Below are 19,538 nucleotides of genomic sequence, written 5' to 3'. Positions count from 1 at the left end.
GTTGACTCTGTCTCATTAATCCTTGCTTTTGAATATGCTCTGTAATTTTGTTCTTAAAAATAGTCTCTACCATTTTGCCCGGCACCGACGTCAGACTCACCGGTCTATAATTTCCCAATCACCTCTGGAACCTTTTTTTTAAAATTGGCGTACATTGGCCACCCTCTAATCTTCCGGTACCACGCTCGATTTTAAGGATAAATTACATATTATTAACAATAACTCCGCAAGTTCATTTTTCAGTTCTATTAGTACTCTGCGATGAATATCATCTGGTCCAGGAGATTTGCTATTCTTCAGTTTGTAGAACTGCCCCATTACATTCTCCAGGTTTACATAGAAGTCATCAAGTTTCTCCGACTCGTCAGCTTCAAATGCCATTTCTGACACCGGTATCCCACCCAAATCTTCCTTGGTGAAGATCGAAGCAAAGAATTTATTTAATCTCTCCGCTACGGCTTTGTCTTCCCTGATCGCCCCTTTTACTCCTCGGTCATCTAGCGATCCAACCGATTCTTTTCCCGGCTTCCTGCTTTTAATGTACCTAAAAAGTTTTTTACTATGTGTTTTTGCCTCCAATGCAATCTTTTTTTCGAAGTCCCTCTTAGCCTTCCTCATCAGCGCTTTGCATTTGACTTGACATTCCTTATGCTGTTTCTTACTATTTTCAGTCGGTTCCTTCTTCCATTTTCTGAAGGATTTTCTTTTAGCTCTGATAGCTTCCTTCACCTCACTTTTTAACCATGCCAGCTGTCGTTTGGTCTTCCGTCCTCCTTTTTTAATATGCGGAATATATTTGACCTGGGCTTCCAGGATAGTGTTTTTGAACAGCATCCACACCTGATGTAAATTTTTGACCCTCGCAGTCACTCCTCTAAGTTTTTTTTTCACCGTTCTTCTCATTTTATCATAGTCTCCTTTTTTAAAGTTAAACGCTAACGCATTTGATTTCCTATGTATACTTACTTCAAAGATCATATCAAATCCGACCATATTATGATCACTGTTATCAAGCGGCCCCAGCACCATTATCTCCCGCACCAGATCATGCGCTCCACTAAGAACTAGGTCTAGAATTTTTCCTTCTCTCGTCGGCTCCTGTACCAGCTGCTCCATAAAGCAGTCCTTGATTTCATCAAGAAATTTTACCTCCCTAGTGTGCCCCAATGTTACATTTACCCAGTCAATATTAGGGTAATTGAAATCACCCATTATTATTGTGTTGCCCAGCTTGTTTGCGTCCCTAATTTCCTTTAACATTTCTGAATCCGTCTGTTCATCCTGGCCAGGTGGATGGTAGTACACTCCTATCACTATCCTTTTCTTGTTCTTCTAGGGAGGCCAACTCCTGATCTGGATCAGACTCCAAGTCCTCTTCCAGATCCCAGGACCCCCAGACCCTCATAGATGTCACCATGTGACCTTCCACTAATTTTCTCCTACCTGAAAAGGAAGAAGGCCTTTACTTCTGCAGTAAAAAGGCTTTATACTTCAGAGCTGGCAGGGAGAAGAGAAAGTGAAGTTTCTTACCTAAAGCAGGTATTCTCCGAGGACAGCAGGCTGGATATTCTCACGTATGGGTGACGTCAATTCGGCCCCAGAGTATTTTTAGCAAAAAATCGCCAGAAGTCTCTTCTGGAGCGTTCCACCGCACGTGGCGCACGCACTGCGCATGCACGATTTTCCACCTGCCGCGCGGTCACGCTCCTCAGTTGAATCCAATAGATGAAAAGAAAGACAACTCCAAAGGGGAGGTGAGAGGGTTTGTCAGAATATCCAGCCTGCTGTCCTCGAAGAATACCTGCTTCAGGTAAGAAACTTCGCTTTCTCCGAGGACACGCAGGCTGAAATTCTCATGTGTGGGGTATCCCTAGCCCCCAGGCTCACTCAAAACAATAACCATTGGTCAATTGGACCTCGCAACGGCGAGGGCATAACAAGGATTGACCTGAAACAAGAAACATCTAACTGAGAGTGCAGCCTGGAACAGAATAAAAATGTGCCTAGGAGGGTTGGAGTTGGATTCTAAACCCCAAACAGATTCTGCAGCACCGACTGCCCAAACCGACTGTCGCGTCGACTGTCCTGCTGAAGGCAGTAGTGAGATGTGAATGTGTGGACTGATGACCACGTCGCAGCCTTGATCTCTTCAATAGTGGCTGACCTCAGATGAGCCACTGACGCAGCCATGGCTCTAACATTATGAGCCGTGACATAGACCTCGAAAGTCAGCCCAGCTTGGGTGTAAGTGAAGGAAATGCAATCTGCTAGCCAATTGGATATGGTGCGTTTCCCGACAGCAACTCCCCTCTTGTTGGGATTAAAAGAAATAAACAACTGGGCGGACTGTCTGTGGGGGCTTGTCCGCTCCACGTAAAAGGCCAATGCTCTTTTGCAGTCCAAAGTGTGCAGCTTGCTTTCACCAGGACGTGTATAAGGATGGGGGAAGAATGTTGGCAAGACAATCGACTGGTTCAGATGGAACTCCGACACCACCTTCGGCAGGAACTTAGGGTGCGTGCGGAGGACTAGTCTGTTATGATGAAATTTAAGGTAAGGAGCATGAACCACTAGAGCCTGAAGCTCACTGACCCTACGAGCTGAAGTAACAGCCACCAAGAAAATGACCTTCCAGGTCAAGTACTTCAGATGGCAGGAATTCAGTGGCTCGAAAGGGGGCTTCATCAGCTGGGTGAGAACGACATTGAGATCCCATGACTGGAGGAGGTTTGACAGGGGGCTTTGACAAAAGCAAACCTCTCATGAAGCGAACAACTAAAGGCTGTCCAGAGATAGGCTGACCTTCTACACGCTGATGATAAGCACTAATTGCACTAAGGTGAACTCTTACTGAGTTGGTCTTGAGACCAGATTCTGACAAGTGTAGAAGGTATTCAAGCAAGGTCTGTGTAGGACAAGAAAAAGGATCTAGGGCCCTGCTGTCACACCAGACGGCAAACCTCTTCCATTTAAAGGAGTAACACCTTTTAGTGGAATTTTTCCTGGAAGCAAGAAAGACTCGGGAGACACCCTCAGAAAGACCAAAGGAGGCGAATTCTAAGCTCTCAACATCCAGCCCGTGAGAGCCACTGGAGGTTGGGATGTAGAAGCACCCCCTCATTCTGAGTAATGAGGGTTGGGAAACACTCCAATCTCCATGGTTCTTTGGAAGATAACTCCAGAAGAAGAGGGAACCAGATCTGACGGGGCCAAAAGGGCGCTATCAGAATCATGGTCCCTAGGTCTTGCTTGAGTTTCAGCAAAGTCTTCCCCACCAGAGATATGGGAGGATACACATATAGAAGGCCTGTCCCCCAGTGAAGGAGAAAGGCATCCGACGCTAGCCTGCCATGGGCCTGTAGTCTGGAACAGAACTGAGAGACCTTGTGATTGAGTTGAGTGGCAAAAAGATCCACCGAGGGGGTGCCCCACTCTCGGAAAATCTTTCTGGCTACAGCCATGTTCAGCGACCACTCGTGAGGTTGCATTATCCTGCTCAACCTGTCAGCCAGACTGTTGTTTACGCCGGCTAGATAAATAGCTTGGAGAAGCATGCCGTGTTGGCGAGCCCAAAGCCACATCTGCACGGCTTCCTAACACAGAGGGTGAGATCCGGTACCCCCTTGCTTGTTGAGGTAGTACATCGCAACCTGATTGTCTGTTTGAATTAGAATAATTTGGTTGGACAGCTGATCTCTGAAAGCCTTTAGAGCGTTCCAGATCGCTCGCAACTCCAGGAGGTTGATCTGAAGACGCTTTTCCTGAAGAGACCAAGCTCCTTGAGTATGAAGCCCATCTACATGCGCTCCCCATCCTAGGAGGGATGCATTCGTCGTCAGCACTTTTTGTGGCTGAGGAATTTGGAATGCCCACCCCAAAACCAGATTGGATCGAATTGTCCACCACTGAAGGGAATTCCGAAAGTCGGTGGACAGCTGGATCACATCCTCTAGATCCCCTGTAGCTTGATACCACTGGGAAGCTAGGGTCCACTGAGCTGATCTCATGTGTAGACGTGCCATGGGAGTTACATGAACTGTGGAAGCCATGTGCCCCAGAAGTCTCAACATCTGCCGAGCTGTGATCTGCTGAGACACTTGAACCCTGAAAACCAGACAGAAGGTTGTCTGCTCTAAGTTCGGGAGGGTAGGCACAAGCTGTCTTCGTGCACAACAGAGCCCCTATGAATTCCAATTTTTGAACAGGCCTGAGATGGGACTTTGGGTAATTGATTATAAACCCTAGTAGCTCCAGCACTTGAATAGTCATCTGAGTGGACTGTAAAGCTCCTGCCTGGGAGGTGCTCTTCACCAGCCAATCGTCGAGATAAGGGAACACATGCACTCCCAGTCTGCATAGAGACGCTGCAACGACTGCCAGGCACTTGGTAAATACCCTGGGCGCAGACGCCAAGCCAAAGGGCAGCACACAGTACTGAAAGTGCTGCATTCCCAGCCGAAACAGCAGATATTTCCTGCGAGCTGGAAGTATCGAAATGTGAGTGTAAGCGTCCTTTAAGTCCAGAGAGCATAGCCAATCGTTTTCCTGAATCATGGGGAGAAGGGTGCCCAGGGAAAGCATCCTGAACTTTTCTCAAACCAGATATTTGTTCAGGCCCCTTAGGTCTAGGATGGGACACATCCCCCCTGTTTTCTTTTTCACAAGGAAGTACCTGGAATAGAATCCCAGCCCTTCTTGCCCTGGTGGAACGGGCTCGACCGCATTGGCGCTTAGAAGGGCGAAGAGTTCCTCTGCAAGTACTTGCCTGTGCTGAGAGCTGAAGGACTGAGCTCTCGGTGGGCAATTTGGAGGTTTGGATTCCAGATTGAGGGTGTATCCTAACCGGACTATTTGAAGAACCCACCTGTCGGAGGTTACAAGAGGCCACCTTTGGTGAAAAAATTTTAACCTCCCTCCGACAGGCAGATCGTCCGGCATGGACACTTTGATAGCGGCTATGCTCAACTGGAGCCAGTCAAAAACCTGTCCCTGGTTTTTGCTGGGGAGCTGCAGGGGCCTGCTTCAGCGCACGCTGTTGATGAGAACGAGCGCGCTGTGGCAGAGCCTGAACCGGCTGTCGAGAAGCAGGAGTGTACCTACGGCCCCTAGAGGCGTAGAAAGCACTTCTCTTCCCTTTAAAAACCTTCCTAGATGAGGAAGTAGATGCAGAAGGCGCCCGGCGGGAGAGAGAATTCATAGCGTTATCACGAGATAGAGATGATCAATCAACTCTTCAACCTTCTCTCCAAAAAGATGATCCCCCCAGCAAGGGATATCCGCAATCTTCTGCCGAGTCCTTTCCTCCAGGTTAGAGGCACGCAGCCATGAGAGTCTGCGCATCACTATACCCATAGCAGAAAATCTGGATGTCACATCGCAAGTATCGTAAATGCCCCTGGACAGGAATTTGCGACACGCCTTCTGCTGCCTGACCACTTGACGAAAAGGCTTGGCCTGCTCCGGCAGGAGCACATCAACCAAGCTCTCAAGCTGCCTCACTGAGTTCCGCAAATGAATGCTCGTAAAGAGCTGGTACGATTGAATTTTGGATGCGAGCATGCCAGCCTGATACGCCTTTCTCCCAAAAGAGTCCAAGGTTCTATGTTCCCGCCCTGGGGGCGCCGAGGCAAAGTTCCTAGAACTCTTGGCCGTTCTGAGAGCGGAATCCACCACCGCAGAATCATAAGGCAACTGAGGCCTGACAAAACTGGGTTCCCCGTGGATCCGATACTGGGACTCAGCCTTTTTGGGGATAGTTGGGCATGAAAGAGGCTTCTCCCAGTTCCTCATCAGCACTTCCCTGAGTCTATCATGAAAAGGAACTGTGGTAGAAGACTTAGGTGGAGATGGATAATCCAGGACCTCGAGCATCTTGGCCCTGAGCTCATCCACAGTCTCCATAGGGAAGGGAATGGCCTCAGACATTTCCTGCACAAAAGATGAAAAAGACAAGTTCTCTGGAGGGGAGAGCTGCTTCTGAGGTGAGGGAGTTGAATCAGATGGAAGACCTAGAGAATCCTCGGCAGAGAAAACTCCATGCCCGCCATCCTCATCAGATGAGTCAACATCGGATGGGGCCAACAGCTCAGAAAGAGCAGCCCGGATCCGAGCCCATCTCGACATGGAGGTGCGGTGACCTCTATGACGGTGTCGAGAAGTCGACTCCCCAGGAGACTCCGGTGAAGCTTCCTCCACCGATGGCATTGGAGAGTCGACCCGGGAGGCTGCCGACTCCGGTACCTGAAGGAGACCTCACCACCGGCAAAAAGCTAGATGCCACTGATACCTCCGGTGCCGGGCGCAAATGCCGGTGCCGGGCATAAAACCAGGAAAAATAGCCTTGATGCGCTCATCCAGAGAAGCTGTCAAGGAAGGCTGCGGTGCCGGTGTGGGTGTCGGAGACAGAATCTGCAGAGGCTGGGGAGCCGGTACCGGGCTGCCAGACGACCGTCGCGTCGACATCTCCATCATAGAGGGAGAGCGATCCTCCCAGCATCGACGCTTCTCGGGTGCCAAATGCTTCGACGACCCGGAGCTCCCAGTACCGTGTCGAGAAGGAGAACGATGACAGTGCTTCTTGGCCTTCGCCTGACGCCAGTCATCGAGATTCCTTGGTACCGGTGAGGAGGACGTGGAATCCACACGCCTCCTCGGGGCCTGGTCCGATACAGGTTGGTCCCGGGGGGCCTGCAAAGCAGGAGGCGCCGAGGCGGGTGGAGACCCGCTCGATTCATCACTGCTGCCAGAGTGCAAAGGATGCGATTGTGTCAGAAAAACAGACACAAAAGAAGGAAAAAATCCCGATCGAGCGACCTAAGAACGGTCGCAACGAAAAAATAAAGGAAACTTATAAAACACAAAAAAAATACTGTAAAATAAAGGAAAAACTTTTTTTTTAAAATACACCCTCAACGAGGGAAAAACGAACTTCACGAAGAAAACAGAAGAAACTTCCACTCCGGAGGCCAGGAAACATGACGCGCTGTAAACAGAAACTCCGTGTCTCCTCAGATCCGGAAAGGAAAAAACTGAGGAGCGTAACCGCGCAGCGGGCGGGAAATCGTGTGCGCACATGCGCAGAGCGAGTGCCACGCACGGTGGAACGCTCCAGAAGAGACTTCTGGCGATTTTTTGCTAAAATTACTCCGGGGCCGACGTGACGTCACCCACACGTGAGAATATCAGCCTGCTTGTCCTCGGAGAAAGACCGCTAGACTGAACCTGCCCATGGAAGGGGACCGGGGAGATGGGCCATTCTACTGACCCTGTCTGTGGAGGACAATATGGCAGCAGTTCACATCAAAATCAGAACTGCTGGTGCTTCCCTGTTTACTGCCGATTCAGCAACCCCCTCGAGGGTAAGGTTGGCAACACTGTGGGAGAGGGACCCCAATGGCGGTAGAATATTTACACTGACTGCTCCCCCCTACACCGTGCTGTTAAACCATGCAGCGTCGGAGCTTCACTGTCATGCCGGTAGGACAGACTACGCCACTGCTTTGCTGCCTGCTCACTCCTCCCCCCCCCCCCCCCCAACTGCAGCCGGCGAACCGGTACTGTGGAAAGAGCCTAGACAGCCGCTACTAAAAACATGAGAGCCACTTTGCATGCTCACAACACAGCTGAAAACACCTTTTTTTGGTTTTAGACCAAACGCAGCTGCCCCCGAAGAGCCTGAGAAGCCTACAAGTATACACACAGTGGCCAGCACTATCATAGGGAGGACTTGGAGGGCAGGGGAGGAGTGTAACACCCCTGAGGCTAAAAGATATCCCCCAAGACCTCTGCCTCAAGAAAACAGGTTCTAAGACACACGTGCACAGAAAGCAGAAAATTCTTCACTAAAAACCAAATACAGACAAGAAACAAAGAAGAGAGACTGAAACGGCTCACCACCACCTGCTGGAAACTGAGAATATTGGACCTTTTTCTACCTAGCAAGAACTCTTATTGGCTCTCTCTGAAGAGTCAGAATTCTCAGTTTCCACCTACTTGAAGGCGTGCACAACCCATCAGTCACTCGCTGGGACGGTCCGGAGGGAAACTAAGGAAGACGTTTTTCAGATACATAAGCGACAGGAGGGAGGGCCATAATAGCATTGTGAGGCTCAAAGCTGAGGGGAGGAATATGTGGAAGCTGATAAGGATAAAGCTGAATGATAAAGCTGAACTGCTTAACAACTATTTCTGTTCTGTGTTCACGGACGAAAGGCCGAGGGTAGGACTGCAGAAAACAAATGCCAATGGAGACAGATGTATGGTAGACCAAAACCAGTTCTCAAAGGACTGTGTTCGTGAGGAGTTAGCTAAAAAAAAAAAAAAAAAAAAAAGTAGACAAAGCGATGGGGCCTGATTGGATACATCCGAGGGTGCTCAAGGAACTCGAAGTTCTGGCGACTCTGCTGATCGACCTCTTCAATGCTTCCTTATGAGTCCAGAGTGGTCCCGGAGGTCTGGAGAAGGGCGGAAGTGGTCCCTTTGCACAACAGTGTGCTACAGGAAGATTGGAGGGTGGCCAATGTAATGCAGATATTTAAAAAAGGTTCCAAAGGAGACCCGGGAAATTATAGACCGGTGAGTCTGACGTCGGTGCCGGGGACTATAATCAAGAACAAAATTACAGAGCACATTCAAAAGAATGGACTAATGGGACAAAGTCAACATGGATTTAGTGAAGGGAAGTCTTGCCTCACCAATCTGCTGCATTTCTTTGAAGGGGTAAACAAACATGTGGACAAAGGTGAGCCGGTTGATATTGTGTATCTAGATTTTCAGAAGGCATTTGATAAGGTCCCTCATGAAAGACTACAGAGGAAATTTGAGGGACATGGGATCGGAGGTAGTGTCTTACTGTGGATTAAAAACTGGTTGAAAGATAGGAAACAGAGAGTAGGATTAAAAGGTCAATATTCGCAATGGAGAAGGGTAGTTAGTGGGGTCCCTCAGGGATCGGTGCTGGGACCTCTGCTTTTTAACATTCATAAATGACCTAGAGATGGGGGTAACTAGTGAGGTAATCAAATTTGCCGATGACACAAAGTTATTCAAAGTAGTCAAATCGCGGGAAGATTGTGAAAAACTTACGAGACTGGGTGTCTAAATGGCAGGTGACGTTTAAGGTGAACAAGTGCAAAGTGATGCATGTGGGAAAGAGGAACCCAAACTATAACTATGTCATGCAAGGTTCAGCGTTGGGAGTCACGGACCGAGAAAGGGATCTAGGTGTCATCGTTGATGATACGTTGAAAACTTCTGCTTAATGTGCTGCTGCAGCTAGGAAAGCAAATAGAATGTTGGGTATCATTAGGAAAGGGATTGAAAACAAAAATAAGGATATTATTCTGCTGTTGTATCACTCCATGGTGCGACCGCACCTCGAGTATTGTGTTCAATTCTGGTTGCTGCACCTCAAAAAAGACATAGTGGAATTAGAAAGATGCAGAGAAGGGCAACAAAGATGATACAGGGGAAGGGACGACTTCCTTATCAGGATAGGCTGAAGAGGCTGGGGCTCAGGCTGGGGCTGTTCAGCTTGGAGAAAAGGCGGCTGAGGGGAAATATGATAGAGGTCTATAAGATAATGAGTGGAATGGAACGGGTCGATGTGGAGTGTCTGTTTATGCTTTCCAAAAATACTCGGACAAGGGGGTATGTGATGAAGCTGTAGTGTGGTAAATTTAAAACGAATCGGAGGAAATTTTTCTTCACTCAACGCGTAGTTAAACTGTGGAATTTGCTGCCGGAAAAGGTAGTTAAGGCGGGTAACAGCGGACTTCAAAAAAGGGTTGGATGGCTTCCTGGAGAAAAAAGCCATAGAATGTTATTGAATGGACGAGGGAATAATAAAGTATTTCTAGGATGGGCGGGACAAATTGCTTGTTATTTTGGCTGCTGTCGGTGACAGGGTGCTGGGCTCGATGGACCCTTGGTCTGTCCCAGCAAAGCGATGCTTATGTACTTATAAGGGGGAGGTTGGGAATTACAGACTGGTTAAAAATTGGTAAGTGGTTTTGAACATAAAACATATAGGGACAGGCTTATGAACCTCAACATGTATACGCTGGAAGAAGGGAGGAACACAGGACACAGAGACATTTAAATATCTCGGGTGGCGTTAATGTACAAGAAGTGAGCCTTTTTCAAACGAAGGAAAACTCTGGAATGAGATGGCATATGATGAAGTTAAGAGGAAATAGATTCCTCCTAAGCCTGAGTATTCGTTCATAGAAAGGGTGGTTGAAGCGTGACATGGCCTTCTGGTGGTCGTGGAGACTAGGACTGTCAGAATTTAAGAAAGCATGGAACAGGCATGTGGGCTCTTAGGAAAAAGGAAGAGTTAGTGGTCACAGAGGATGTGGCAGAATGGATGGGACATTTGTCCTTTATGTGCTATCATGTTTCTATTAATTTAATATACCACTTTGTGCTGAAATTGAGGTGGTTTACATTGCCAAAAATTATAGGAAATAAAAAAGAAAGCCATATTGTAAGACAGGAAAATAGCAGACACACAAGAGACACACATTTACAACAGTACAGTACCCTAAACCTAACATTCATCCCAAGTAATCAGGAGCACACTAATCCAATCAGCCAATCCTACACACATTTATCCTCATCACAGGAACAGCCGTAGTCAAGCAATAAAGACTAAGGGCAGCCATAATTATACCCAACAAAGTCAGCATCAGAAAAAATATTAATCTTCATACTATTACTATTCTTCCTCTCCAGATTTTTTTTTAACTACCTTTGGATAGGAAACTAACAAAACATTTTCAATAGGTACATACATAATAATGTATATTGAAAAGACATCTTAGTGTTGTAGTTATTAGTGTAATTTAACTAGATATATCCCCGACTCTACACACAAAACAGATTTTTATTAAAAAGAAAAAAAAATACTCACTTACCAGACAGACAAGAAACAAGGCCAGTGGGAATGGATAAAGAAAACCTGAGAGAATACTGAGAAAAATAGAACCTGGGATAGCAAATGTTTGCAAGCTGTACACCTACCAGTTAAGGAATTCATACCTTGTTTTAATTTCATTTTACAGAACATTTATAAAGAGATGGAGCCACATACTGAAGTTCAATTGTTGAAAATTAACTCTAGAAACCAAGGAAAACTATAGCTAATGTAGAAACCACAAATAGCAATATAACTTCTCCTCTTAAACCCATTGAAAATGGTCTCTGGGATTTACAGCAGCTGTCTCCCTGCCTTTGGAAGGATGTCACTGACCACTAAGTATACTGGTCAGTTTTACGTTATTGATAAAATTAAAGAACAAAAAAAAAAGTTTAAAACAATAATTTAAAAAAAAAAAAACCCACCAAACTGAATATAGTTATACTACGACTACTACAAATCATTTCTATAGAGCTACTAGTCATACGCAGCGCAAGCTATAAAGCCCATTACAACGGGCGACATTTCAGTTGTGCGTAATATAATGAAATAGCCAAACGGACGGACAATACATTTTATTTCTGAAATGTGAAGAGAGAGAGAGTGAGAGTGTGTATATGAGAGAGACAGAGAACATGTGTGTGTGTGTGTGTGTGTGTGTGTGTGTGTGTGTGAGAGACAGAGAAAGTGTGCGTGTGTGTGTGCATCTGTGTGAAAGAGTGTGAGAGACAGCGAGAGTGAGAGTGTGTATATGCGTGTGAGAGAGACAGAGAAAGTGTGCGTGTGTGTGTGCATCTGTGTGAAAGAGTGTGAGAGACAGCGAGAGTGAGAGTGTGTATATGCGTGTGAGAGAGACAGAGAAAGTGTGCGTGTGTGTGTGCATCTGTGTGAAAGAGTGTGAGAGACAGCGAGAGTGAGTGTGTATATGCGTGTGAGAGACAGAGAAAGTGTGCGTGTGTGTGTGCATCTGTGTGAAAGAGTGTGAGAGACAGCGAGAGTGAGAGTGTGTATATGCGTGTGAGAGACAGAGAAAGTGTGCGTGTGTGTGTGCATCTGTGTGAAAGAGTGTGAGAGACAGCGAGAGTGAGAGTGTGTATATGCGTGTGAGAGAGACATAGAAAGTGTGCGTGTGTGTGTGCATCTGTGTGAAAGAGTGTGAGAGACAGCGAGAGTGAGAGTGTGTATATGCGTGTGAGAGAGACATAGAAAGTGTGCGTGTGTGTGCAAGAAAGTGAGAGTTCAGAGAGAGACAGAGAGAGATTGTGTATGTGTGTGTGTGGGCGTGAGAGAGAGATTGTATATGTGTGTGTGTGTGGGCGTGAGAGAGAGACAAAGAGTGTGTGTGCGTCTGTGTGAAAGAGAGAGAGTGAATGTGCGAGTGTGTCTCCTCTGTCCCCTGCCCCCCTCCAGCTACTCAGCGATTGTAGTCTCCCCTGCTCCCCTCTCCAGCCACCTAGCGAGTCTCCTCTCTCCTCTCTCCCCTGCCCCCCTCTCCAGCCACCCAGCGAGTCTCCTCTCTCCCCTGCCCCCCTACTACTACTACTATTTGACATTTCTAAAGCGCTACTAGGGTTACGCAGCGCTGTACAATATAACATAGAAGGACAGTCCCTGCTCGAAGAGCTTACAATCTAATGGACAAATGTACAGACAATCAAGTAGTGGCAGTCAAATTGGGGCAGTCTAAGGTTAGGTGCCGAAGGCAACATTGAAGAGGTGGGCTTTGAGCAAGGATTTGAAGATGGGTAGGGAGGGGGCTTGGCGTAGGGCCACAGGAAGTTGATTCCACACATAGGGTGAGGCGAGGCAAAATGGGCGGAGCCCTCCAGCCACCCAGCGAGTCTCCTCTCTCCCATGCCCCCCTCCAACCACTCAGTGATTGTTCTGTCTCCCCTGCTCCCCCCTCCAGGCACCCAGCGATTCTCCTCTCTCCCCTGCCCCCCTATAGCCACCCAGCGATTCTCCTATCTCCACTGCTCCCCTCTCCAACCACCTAGCGATTCTCCTCTCTCCCCTGCCCCCCCTCCAGGCACCCAGCAATTCTCCTCTCTCCCCTGCCCCCCTCCAGGCACCCAGCAATTCTCCTCTCTCCCCTGCCCCCCTCCAGGAACCCAGCAATTCTCCTCTCTCCCCTGCCCCCCCTGTAGCCACTCAGCGATTTTCCTCTCTGCCCTGTCCCCCATCCAGCCACCCAGCGATTCTCCTCTATGCCCTGCCCCCCTTCTCCAGCCACCCAGCGAGTCTCCTCTCTCCCATGCCCCCCCTCTCCAGCCACCCAGCGATTCTCCTCTCTCCCATGCCCCCCCCTCCAGCGATTCTCTTCTGTCCCCTGCCCCTCCTGTAGCCACCCAGCAATTCTCTTCTCTCTCCCCCCCCACCCCCCAGGCACACACTGATTCTCCGTTGCTTTCCCGAGCTTGCCTCTTTCTTTTTGGCCTGCCCGCTGCCCCAGCAGAACAGCTGATCCACGCCGGTCCGCTCCCTGCTCTACTGCTCTCATTCCCTTAAGCATCCCTTCGCCGATGCAGGACGCGGACAAAACTTGACACCGCCCTGACCCCCGCAAACGAACAGTGCTGGCTCTTGATTTGCCCGGTAGCAGGGTCGATCCTGCCACTGGGAAAAGACCAAGGGTCCATTGAGCCCAGCATCCTGTCCACAACAGCGGCCAATCCAGGTCAAGGGCACCTGGCAAGCTTCCCAAACGTACAAACATTCTATACGTTATTCCTGGAATTGTGGATTTTTCCCAAGTCCATTTAGTAGCGGTTTATGAGCTTGTCCTTTAGGAAACCGTCTAACCCCTTTTTAAACTCTGCCAAGCTAACCGCCTTCACCACGTTCTCCGGCAACGAATTCCAGAGTTTAATTACGCGTTGGGTGAAAAAATATTTTCTCAGAAGATTTGTTTTAAATTTACTACACTGTAGTTTCATCGCATGCCCCCTCGTCCTAGTATTTTTGGAAAGCGTGAACAGACGCTTCACATCCACCTGTTCCACTCCACTCATTATTTTATATATCTCTATCATGTCTCCCCTCAGCCGTCTCTTCTCCAAGCTGAAAAGCCCTAGCCTCCTTAGTCTTTCTTCATAGGGAAGTCGTCCCATCCCCGCTATCATTTTAGTCGCCCTTCGCTGCACCTTTTCCAATTCCACTATATCTTTCTTGAGATGCGGCGACCAGAATTGAACACAATACTCAAGGTGCGGTCGCAACATGGAGCGATATAATGGCATTATAACATCCTCACACCTGTTTTCCATACCTTTCCTAATAATACCCAACATTCTATTCACTTTCCGAGTCGCAGCAGCACACTGAGCAGAAGGTTTCAGTGCATTATCGACGACGACACCCAGATCCCTTTCTTGGTCCGTAGCTCCTAACGTGGAACCTTGCATGACGTAGCTATAATTGGGGTTTTTTTCCCCCCACATGCATCACCTTGCACTTGCTCACATTAAACGTCATCTGCCATTTAGCCGCCCAGTCTCCCAGTCTCGTAAGGTCCTTCTGTAATTTTTTTTTCCAAATTTCTTTATTGAATTTTAACATAGTGGATATATCCATTCTAACTTACAAATATAAACATGTATACACCTTAATAATCTCTTCTTCCATAACAAAATTCTCAATCAAATTCTGATAACCTCTCTCCCACTCTTCCCCCCCTCCCTCCCTCCCCAGTTAAGGTGATGAAATAATAGAGTCTTTCATTTGTTCATATGGTTGCCAAATTTGTTGAAACCTGTGTAAGTGGCCTTTTCTCAATGCTGTCAGTTTCGACATCTGACACAAATAATCAAGTTTAATTTTTACAGCTTGGATTTGTGGCATCTCTACTCTCTTCCAAGCTCTTGCTACTGTCAGTTTGGCTGCTGCAAAAATCTGGCTAGCCATTTTATGTTGGTGTATCTTACATTTTCCCGGGTGAAAATGTAGCAGACAGTACTCCGCCTGGTTAGGTCCTTCTGTAATTTTTCACAATCCTGTCGCGAGTTAACGACTTTGGATAACTTTGTGTCATCAGCAAATTGAATTACCTCGCTAGTTACTCCCATCTCTAAATCATTTATAAATATATTATAAAGCAGCGGTCCTAGCACAGACCCCTGAGGAACCCCACTAACTACCCTTCTCCATTGTGAATACTGCCCATTTAACCCCACTCTCTGTTTCCTATCCTTCAACCAGTTTTTAATCCACAATAGGACATTTCCTCCTATCCCATGACCTTCTAATTTCCTCTGTAGCCTTTCATGAGGTACCTTGTCAAACGCCTTTTGAAAATCCAGATACACAAGATCAACCGGCTCCCCTTTGTCCACATGTTTGTTTACTCCTTCAAAGAATTGAAGTAAATCAGTCAGGCAAGATTTCCCAACACAAAAGCCGTGCTGACTCGGTCTCAGTAATCCATGTCTTTGGATGTGCTCCAAAATTTTGTTTTTAATAATAGCCTCTACCATTTCCCCCGGCACAGACGTCAGACTTACCGGTCTATAATTTCCCGGATCTCCCCTGGAACCTTTTTTAAAAATCGGCGTTACATTGACCACCCTCCAATCTTCCAGTACCACGCTCGATTTTAAGGATAAATTGCATATCACTAGCAGTAGCTCCGCAAGCTCATTTTTCAGTTCTATCAGTACTCTAGGATGAATACCATCCGGTCCAGGAGATTTGCTACTCTTCAGTTTGCTGAACTGCCCCATTACGCCCTCCAGGTTTACTGTGAAGTCAGTAAGTTTCTCCGACTCGTCTGCTTGAAATATCATTTCCGACACCGGTATCCCACCCAAATCTTCCTCGGTGAAGACCGAAGCAAAGAATTCATTCAATCTCTCTGCTACATCTTTGTCTTCCTTGATCGCCCCTTTTACCCCTCTGTCATCCAGCGGCCCAACCCATTCTTTTGCCGGCTTCCTGCTTTTAATATACCGAAAAAAAATTTTACTATGTTTTTTTGCCTCTAATACTATTTTTTTTCGTAATCCCTCTTGGCCTTATCTGCGCCTTGCATTTGCTTTGACACTCCTTATGCTGCTTCTTGTTATTTTCAGACAGTTCCTTCTTCCATTTTCTGAAGGCATTTCTTTTAGCCCTAATAGCTTCCTTCACCTCACTTTTCAACCGCTGTCTTTTGGAGTTCCATCTTTCTTTTCTAATTAGTGGAATATGTTTGGCCTGGGCCTCCAAGATGGTATTTTTGAACAGCGTCCATGCCTGTTGTACAGTTTTTACCCTCTCAGTTGTCCCCCTAAGTTTTTTTTTCCCACCGTTCTTCTCATTTTATCAGCTGTGCTGTTCTGTGCATGCACGGCATGTCGGTCACTCTTCATTTATATAGTAGGATATGGGTTAGGTCCACCTGGCCAGCTGGATTTTTAAGATATCCACAATGAATATATATGTGAAATTTGTAGACTGCCTCCATTACCATGCAGTGAAGATCAGGAAGCACAACATATTATACAAGCAGCATATAATATTCAAAAGGAAAAGCCACAGCACTAAACTTACTAACATTCTCTGTGGTGTGAAAACGGCCAGATCTCGGGCCTGGGCACCACGAGACTTTCAAAACAGCCAAATATTTTAGTATTAATGATAGTCAGCAGGGAACCTGCTTTTTTCCACAAATAAGTAATTTACTGTAATGGTGAAATTAAATTTAAAGAAATCGTAATTAAAGGTGGCGTATACTATGGCTCTGCTTTCTTCAGTACTTTGATGAAATTAAGCAGCAGAAGAAAGGATGTGTTGATGCACCTGTACAAGTGTTTAGTAAGGCCCCATTTGGAGTACTATGTTCAGTTTTGGAGGCCATACCTTGCTAAGGATGTAAAAAGACGAAGAGGTTCAGAGAAAAGCAACTAAAATGATAGGGTGTTTATGTTGCAAGATGTACGTGAAGAGACTTACTTAACTATACATGTGTATACCCTGGAGGAAATGAGAAACAGGGCTGATATGATACATATGTTCAAATACTTGAAAGGTATTAATCCACAAACAAACCTTTCCCAGAGAAGGGAAAGTGGTAGAACTAGAGGACATGAATTGAGGTTGAAGGGGGGCTGACTCAGGAATAATGTCGGGAAGAATTTTTCACTGAGAGGGTGGTAGATACCTGGAATGCCCTCCCAGAGGAGGTGGTAGAGATGAAACAGGTAATGGAATTCAAAAATGCGTGGGATATACACAAAGGAATCCTGTTTAGAGGAATGGATCAAAAGGTTAGCAGAGATTAGGTGGCAACACTGGTAATTGGGAAGTAAAGCCAGTGCTGAGTAGACTTCTATGGTCTGTGCCCTGATCATGGCTAAATAGATTTGGATGGGTTGGAGTGGAGCTTTTCAGGGGCTTCAATGACACTTCTGAAGTTTTGAAAAAAGGACCGTGCTGGGCAGACTTCTACGGTCTATGCTCTGAAAATGGCAAGGACAAATCAAGATCAGATATACATATGAAGTATCACATCATACCTTATGTAATGGGTTTATCTTGTTGGGCAGACTGGATGGACCATACAGGTCTTTATCTGCCGTCATCTACTATGTTACTATATTAATGGTAAAATTATGCCTTACCTGCTGATAATTTTCTTTCCTTTAGTAGCAGCAGATGAATCCAAGAACTGGTGGGTTGTACCTATCCACCAGAAGGTCGAGATAGAGATTACAAAGCTGAAGGCAGTGATACCAGATGGTCAGCTCCTCCTTCACCTCAGTATATGCTCATCACCAAGCAGAATCAGACCAGAAACCAGGAAGCCTACCTCACCAGTCCGACTTATACGGTTTGTGCCAGAACCGGTGCTGGGAGGCGGGGATAGTGCTGGGCAGACTTATACGGTCTGTGCCCTGAAAAGGACAGGTACAAATCAAGGTAAGGTATACACAAAAAGTAGCACATATGAGTTTATCTTGTTGGGCAGACTGGATGGACCGTGCAGGTCTTTTTCTGCCGTCATCTACTATGTTACTATGTTACCAGTCCGACTCAGAGAAACCATGACCGCGATGGACTCCTCTTCAGTGGTTTCTGTTCTCTCTCTGTTTTTTTTTTCCTTTGTTTTTTTTTTTTGTTTTTTTTTAACTAAAGACCAGGACAAGAATAGACAAGCAAAGCAAACATGGCTGACAGAGGGCGGGATCCTGGATTCATCTGCTGCTACTAAAGGAAAGAAAATTATCAGCAGGTAAGCCATAAAATTTTACCTTCCTTAGCGTATGCTGCCGATGAATCCAGGAACTGGTGGGATATACCAAAGCAATCCCTAATTAGGGTGGGAAGTCGATGTTCCCCAAGACAGAACAGCCGCTGCAAAGGCAGCATCCGAATAGCGAAAGCACACCTATTCCGCCCAAGAGGTAGATAGCAACCTCGTAGAACGAGCTTGCAACACCACCGACGGGATGCGACCTTCCAAAAAAAAAAAATCCAAGGAAACAAAGTATCTCCAATCCAACAAGAAACAGACAGATCAGAGGCCATCATCCCATGGCAAGAACCAGCAAGGACAGAATGCTGAAAAATGTGCAACATCTGCGAATGCCAGAGGATAACCCTCTGAACATCCAGACGACAAAAGCTCCACGTACTTCGTGTGAAAATCCCCCTCCCAAAAGGAGGGAACAAACAAAGGCTGATAAAGAAGAAAGGCCAAACCATAGCCGGTAAGAGGACGAACTGTATGCAAAGTCACTCCAGAGCCAGCAAATTGCAGAAAAGCAGCTCAGCACGACAGCACTAAAAATTCAGATACTCTGTGTGTCGAAGAATTGGCAACCAAGAACACCGCTTGCGAGTAAGCTCCTAAGCAAAGCCTTCTGCAAAAGGAGTCCGAATCAATGCTCGGCGGACAAGGCGCCCTAAGCTAGGCTCGGAGAACAAGAATAAGGTTTAGGGGGGGGGGGGGGGGTTGTTTAGGTGAGGATGGCTACAGTCCAAACTCTGGGAGGAAAGGGACCACTGGGTGAGGCTGGGACCCAGGCCACTAGGTATGCCCCTAAAGTTGGCAGAGCGCAAACACCCCTAAGCCTATGGCCAAAAGGCCCAGGAGCAAGCCCAAGAGACGAATCCAGGAGCTGCAGAGACACTATCTACCACCTACTAGAGATGTACTGAGGTGAAGGAGGAGCTGACCGTCTGGTATCACTGCCTTCAGCTTTGTAATCTCTATCTCCACCTGCTGGTAGATGGACACAACCCACCAGTTCCTAGATTCATCTGCTGCATACGCTAAGGAAGCACCATTTGCTCTAAATCAGGAAGTGTAAATGTACCTTATCACATCTTTCCAGGAATTACACTGAAATTACAGAATCCTACCATGAAGCTGGGATTTTATTTTTACACTTTAGCAAGAGAAAATGAATATTCTATAGCACAACTGCTAATTACAAAGGAGAAGTGGCTTATTTTCAGAGAAAGGATACAAGATATATGTGGTAAAATATGCCACTAATACTTCTACATAATATGTGTCCTTGTATTTGGACAGGACTTTCCCCAAGGCCTTGGCATCATCCATATCCCGAGGAACTTTGATTTTTTCTCTCTCTTCTCTGAAAGAAAAACACAGACACTCTCAATAAAGAGACACCAGAGG

General features: G+C 46.7%; 1 protein-coding gene across 1 annotated transcript in view; it reads right to left on the bottom strand.

Annotated features, from left to right (window-relative positions):
* Positions 1-19,538, bottom strand: part of TMEM41B (transmembrane protein 41B) — a 93,299-nt gene that overhangs the window by 44,979 nt on the left and 28,782 nt on the right. The window contains exons 3-4 of the mRNA XM_030199497.1: positions 19,366-19,494; positions 10,917-11,010 (exon numbers count right to left, since the gene is read on the bottom strand). Coding sequence (XP_030055357.1) covers positions 10,917-11,010; positions 19,366-19,494 — 223 coding nt within the window. The remainder of the gene's footprint in view (positions 1-10,916; positions 11,011-19,365; positions 19,495-19,538) is intronic.

This window comes from Microcaecilia unicolor, chromosome 4 (genome assembly GCF_901765095.1).
Source record: "Microcaecilia unicolor chromosome 4, aMicUni1.1, whole genome shotgun sequence".
Taxonomy (NCBI): domain Eukaryota; kingdom Metazoa; phylum Chordata; class Amphibia; order Gymnophiona; family Siphonopidae; genus Microcaecilia; species Microcaecilia unicolor.
The sequence above is the reverse complement of the archived record's forward strand: the minus strand, read 5'-3'. Positions and strand labels throughout refer to the sequence as shown.